This window comes from Balaenoptera ricei, chromosome 15 (assembly GCF_028023285.1).
Source record: "Balaenoptera ricei isolate mBalRic1 chromosome 15, mBalRic1.hap2, whole genome shotgun sequence".
Lineage (NCBI taxonomy): Eukaryota > Metazoa > Chordata > Mammalia > Artiodactyla > Balaenopteridae > Balaenoptera > Balaenoptera ricei.
Window position 1 is genome coordinate 69,353,233 of NC_082653.1, and position 6,000 is coordinate 69,359,232.

Below are 6,000 nucleotides of genomic sequence, written 5' to 3' on the forward strand. Positions count from 1 at the left end.
TCCTCATCGTCCTCTCTGCCCTCTGGGTTTCCACTCCACCATCGCTTTACAATCTCTTCCCACCCCACCCCTCAACCAATGCCATCTGGATGAAATACTTTAGAGACGCAAAGAACAAGGTGGGGGTGGGAGGGAGGGGAGCTTGACTCTTTGGTGATGACCTCCAAACTTTGACCCATAACGGCAGAATATTTACTGGGGTAGGAACAGTGGGGAGGAGTATAAAATGGTGGGTGAGAGGGGCTTACCCTCCTGGATTTGAATTCTGGCTCTACCTGTGGAGCCTTGGGAATGTTACCAAATCCCTATAACTTGGTTTCCTTGAGTGTAAAATGGGAAATAATAATAGTACCTATTTTATAGGGTTGTTGGAAGGAGGTTGAACATAAAAATCACAATATTATTTTCTAGCATTGGAAAAGCAACACAATATAGTTCCGAAGTTGGAAGCCCAGCATCCCGGCCTCCTCCGAGATCTTGCTCAAGTTTCTTCCCTACTGTTTTCCCTTCTGTGAAATGCGAAAGGTGGATGGCATAAAGCTCTGAGTCTCTGGGAACCAACTCAAGCAACAGACCTGGGGGAAAGCCGCCATCTTGTCAGGAGAATAAGATTAGCCCAAAGGTGATGCTCTGTGTGGACAGATGGTAACAGCTGGTAAACCCAGGGACCTGTGTTGCTTTGAGGCACGTTCTAGTTGCTGGTGGCCCCCTCCAGACCTCCTGGGCTCTGACTTACCCAGAGGATGCTGTGTTGTGCTGACATGAGGGTTTCCTAAACAGGAGAAGATCATTCTTTTGTCCCCCAAGGGGATTGTTGAGGGAAAGTGCGTCACCAGCAACCTTCTTCTCACAAGGGGTGTTGTGAGAGATGGCAGGTAGATTAGACACATGGGAACCGGGGAACATGAGGGGCAGCAGCAAAGCCCTGAGGGGAAGCCAGAAGCTGGGGGTTTCATCCTAGCTATCCCCCCACCACTGGTCTCCCTGAGGACCCTGAAGAGCCTCAGTTTCTCCACCTACAAAGTGAAAATTTGGGAGGATTCAGCACTCCCTAAGGTTCTTTTTTTGCTCAGTTATTCTAAGGTTCTGTGGTTTCAGGCAAGCAGTCAACAACCCTTTATTGAGAACCTACTATGTGCCAGGCACTGGGCATTATGCTCAAGACCATGGGCTCTGAAGCCAGGCTGCCTGGTGCAAATCATGGCTCTACCGCTTCCCAGCTGGGTAACCTCGGGCAAGTCTCTTAACCACTCTGTGCCTCAGTTTCCTCATCTGAAAAATGGGGATAATAATGGCTCTACCACTTAAGGCTGTTCAGAGAATTAAATAGTTGGTATATGGAAAGGGCCTAGAACTGCATCTAGCCCGCAGTAACTGCTGGATGCATAATAACTGCTACTATATACATTGTACCATTTAATGCTCATGCTGATGCAATTCAACAAATATGCACAGTGCTCTTGTTTGGGTCAGGCTCTGGGCAAGGAGAGGAGGCCATAGTAATGAACAAACCTAGCTTAGGTCTGCCCTTAGGGAGCTTACGGTCTAATGGTTGGGAGAAAGTGATTACCCACTTACATCTAGTTCTTCCTAAGCTTCTTTTACTGAAATCTAAATCCACCCATGGCCAAGAGACAGTCCTGGGTTCAAATCCCACCTCTGCCATTTCCCAGCTGTGTTGACTTGGAAAGTTATTTATCTTCTCTGTGTCCCAGTTTCCTCATCTGTAAAAGAGGGGTGTTTTTTTTTTAAGCAGGCCTGTTGCAATGATTAATTGAGATCATGCACATAAAGACTTTGCACAGTGCCTGGTGCATCATCAGTGCCCTAGAAATAAGTGGCAACTCACTTGGCTTGCCGCTTCCTTTAACCTGGGCTGACATCCGAGCCTCTCTTTGAGCTTCTTTTGTTTATTCCCAGCAAGACTTCCTTTCAGGGCTTCTCAAACTTTGCCACCAAAATTTACCTGTGGGCAGAGGAGAGCGAAAACGGGGCCCTGAGAAGTCAGGGGGCATCACCAGAAGCCACCTTCCGTGAGCTGAAATGTCTTTGAAGTCTGTCTCCCATTTATACTTAAAAATTCATGTGAATTCTGCTCTCTCCTCATTATATTTATGTTCATTTTAATATAAAAGAATGTGTCTTCCCTACTCATCTTCAAGCCAAATTGACACTCTAGAAAGAGGAGCCATTTTTCATCCTGTGGTTTCCTGCAGCCTGACACAGGGCTGGCTGCGTCAACCCCCATATTAAGAAATAGCTCAGTGGTTAGAACTCGCTGCCTACCTGCTGAGGGCCTGCGCTGGGGAAGGCCAAGAGGAGACAGGGAAGAAACAGACCTTGGCCCTGCCCTCTAAGGGGTAAGTCCTAGATGGAATATGGCCAGAGATTGTATTCAAAATATGAATTCCCCTTAATGCATGAGCACCAGCCAATCAGAACGATAGCACTGGAGCAGAGTGGGGTGGCCCTTGCTCTAACCCTTTGGTTGCTGGACTCCAGGGAGATCTTGGGGACCCCCAGGAAGAGTATGGGGCATTCAAGGAATGGAGAGGATACTCAGGAGGCCACTGGAAATGGTTATTTACCAACTGGTACTGGGAAGTGTAATGAGAAACAGCTTCCATTTAGAACCACCCTACAGGCGGCCCGAATTTGGAGGCAAGGAGACTCCAGGTGACGTACCAACCTCCCTGAATCATTATTGGTATCAAAGCCCGGATGAGACCCTTAAAGCAAAGGACACAAAGAGACATTCTACCTTTGGAGCAATAATGTGAGAGAAGTAGTCACAGATGAGGGCAAACCCCAGGCCCTCAGTTTCTATTGTTTCTTCTTACTACTCCTTGGAGAATCAATTTCTCTCCAAGCGACTAGTCAGCTCTTTCCAGGGCTATTCCGTTGGCACATGGGGACTCTAAGTTGGCAGACCTTGTCTACTGGGGACAACAGCTTCATGTTCCCCAATTCTTGATGCTTGAACAACAGATAATCTAAAGCATTATCGTATCCTGTGCAGATAAAAAGACTTAGCTACTGCACCTTCCCCATTCGTTCCCCAAACTGCAGCTCCAGACCCATATATGTCCACTCAGCAACCACATTCCGACTCTCAATAAGCACTTCCAACCCACCTCCTCTTCTCTAAGCCTATTCTCTCTGCTGCCTCTTATTTTAGCTCAAGATACCATCAACCTCCCCTTCATCCAAGCTAGAACCCTACTAGTAAGTCACTCTCAACTCCATTGTCAATCACCTTTCATCTCCTGATGTTCAGGACCCAGCTTAAATGTCACCTTGTCTTCAGAACAAGGGAGTTTAATCATTCTCTCTTTCTCTCTTTGCTCCTGAACCATTTCATATGTGTCTCTGGAAGAACCCTTACTATATTTTGCTATAATTGCATTTACATGTCAGTTTCTTCTACTAATGGTGAGGAACTCAAGGGCAGGGATCTGCATCTCATTCATTTTACCGTCATTATGACTTATTGCTGAAGATTAAGCTTTGAGGGAATGAATTGCTTCTAAGGGAAAGTACGTGCATTCTGAACTCTACTGCACTTGCTGAAAGAGTAAGGTGAATTCTCTAGCTGAACGCTTCCCACCCAGAATGGAGCAGCAGAATTCTTCATTTCCCGAGAGACAGATCCTGCAAGAAGAGCTCAGCAGCTGGATTTCCTGGCCATAAATCCATTCTCCTCTCTCCCTGTTGACTCCACTTTTTTTTTTTTTTAAATAGATATTTCCAGCCTCAAAGTGACAGTTACCTCTGAGGTTTGTAAAGGATGTATTTTTCTTTCCCCTTCTCTTAGGGTTAAGCAACATCATCGGCATCATAGTTTATATATCAGCCAATGCTGGAGACCCCGGGCAGCGTGACTCCAAAAAGAGCTACTCCTATGGCTGGTCCTTTTATTTCGGAGCCTTCTCTTTCATCATCGCAGAAATTGTAGGAGTAGTCGCTGTGCACATCTATATAGAAAAACATCAGCAGTTACGTGCCAAATCCCACTCGGAGCTCCTGAAGAAATCTACCTTTGCTCGCCTTCCACCTTACAGGTATAGATTCCGGAGGCGGTCAAGTTCCCGCTCCACAGAGCCCAGATCCCGAGACCTGTCCCCCATCAGCAAAGGCTTCCACACCATCCCTTCCACTGACATCTCAATGTTCACCCTCTCCCGGGACCCCTCAAAGATCACCATGGGGACCCTCCTCAACTCCGACCGGGACCATGCTTTTCTACAGTTCCACAATTCCACGCCCAAAGAGTTCAAAGAGTCGTTGCATAATAATCCGGCCAACAGGCGCACCACGCCCGTCTGAACTGACTTCTGCCCTCTGCCCTCCACCCCAGCACAGCCCGGGGGGAAGTGGACAGAGGTGTCTCTGAGGTTGCATGGCATGGTCCTCGTGATGGTATTACTTTTTACAAAGACTGAAACCAAATGGACTCAGCCCTCTCCCACAGTTCGCCCCTCTCCCTCCAGGTCCTAACCCCTCTGTCCCTCCCCGACTTTTCAAGCCAATCCCATGACATCTCTCTCTGTGTATCTGTGCCAGATGTTTTCCTTTCTTCCTTCTTTACTGGAAGGACCTCCACATTCTTCCCTCCTTGGAAGAGGACTTTACTCAAAGTCACGGGTGGTGGCTGGGGGGGGCGGGGGGGATCTCCGAATCCCCAGACTTGTGCATAGTTGTCCCCATTGTCCACTCCAAATCCTCAGGACACCGACGGCCCAGGTGGTCCTGAGGGAGGCATTCACCTTTCTGTGTTAGAAAAACATGCCCAGAAATCAAAGATGTCAGAGCCCTGAAGCAGCTACTGTAATAAGCACTCACGTATTAAAGGTTTTGCCTTGTCGTAACCAACCGAGCTGGGGTGCTTTGTTTCTTCTGGGTAATTCCTGCACAAATTTACAAATTCATTTGCCCTGCCCTCAAACTGCCTCATGTATGTGTTAGAAGCTGAGCTTTGCTCATCCACACTCTAGCCACTAGGAAGGATCCTCCTTTACCTCTTGAGGCCAGCAGGGTGCTCCTACAAATGTCAGAGTCTGTGTGTCTCTCACCTAAATCCCGGGAAGCTACTGGGGGCAAGCATGTGTTCAAAAATCTAGTTCTGGCACCCAGTAGCTCTAGGACCTTGGGAAAACCCACCTGACCTTCAAACCTCAGTCTCCTCATCTGTAAAATGGAGCATGGTACAGTATTCACCTCCACAGAGTTGTGAGGCTTAAATAAAACTTCATGTGTAAAATGATTAGCACACTGCAAATAATCAATATGTATATTTTTAAATTTTTGGATGAATTCTGGGTAGAGTGAGCATTATCTGAGTTTGGACTGCCATAACAAATACTATAGATCAGGGTGGCTTAAACAATAGACATTTATTTCTCACAGTTCTGGAGGCTGGGAAGTTTAAGATCAGGGTGCCAGCACATTTGGTTCTTGGTGAGGGCTCTCTTCCTGGCTTGCAGACAGCTGCCTTCTCACTGTGTCCTCACTTGGCAGAGCCGCTAACTCCATCACAAGGGCCCCACCCTCATGACCTCATCTAACCCTAATTACCTCCCAAAGGCCCCATCTCCAAATATCACCACATCAAGGGTTAGGGCTTCGATAAGTGAATTTGGATGGTGGGGAGGGATCCCATTCAGTCCACAGCAAGCATGATTGCAGGAAGATAGAAGCCAAATGGGAGTTATTCTTTTTTGAGGGGAAGGGTGTACTTTGTACAGGCTCTGAGAGGCATGGGGACAGGGGAGTAGAAAGTGGAAGGACATTTGAATATTTTGAAAAATTGATATCAGAAAGCATGAGAAGGGCTTCCCTTGTGGCACAGTGGTTAAGAATCTGCCTGCCAATGCAAGGGACATGGGTTCGTGCCCTGGCCTGGGAAGATCCCACATGCTGCAGAGCAACTAAGCCCATGTACCACAACTACTGAGGCTGAGCTCTAGAGCCCGCAAGCCACAACTACTGAGCCCACGTGCC

At 47.6% G+C, this 6,000-nt stretch overlaps 1 protein-coding gene across 1 annotated transcript in view; it reads left to right on the forward strand.

Moving 5' to 3' along the window:
• The window catches only part of CACNG3 (calcium voltage-gated channel auxiliary subunit gamma 3), an 86,278-nt gene extending 81,952 nt beyond the window's left edge, over window positions 1–4,326 (forward strand). Inside the window, exon 4 of the mRNA XM_059897262.1 lies at window positions 3,815–4,326. Coding sequence (XP_059753245.1) covers window positions 3,815–4,326 — 512 coding nt within the window. The remainder of the gene's footprint in view (window positions 1–3,814) is intronic.
• The last annotated feature ends 1,674 nt before the right edge of the window (window positions 4,327–6,000 follow it).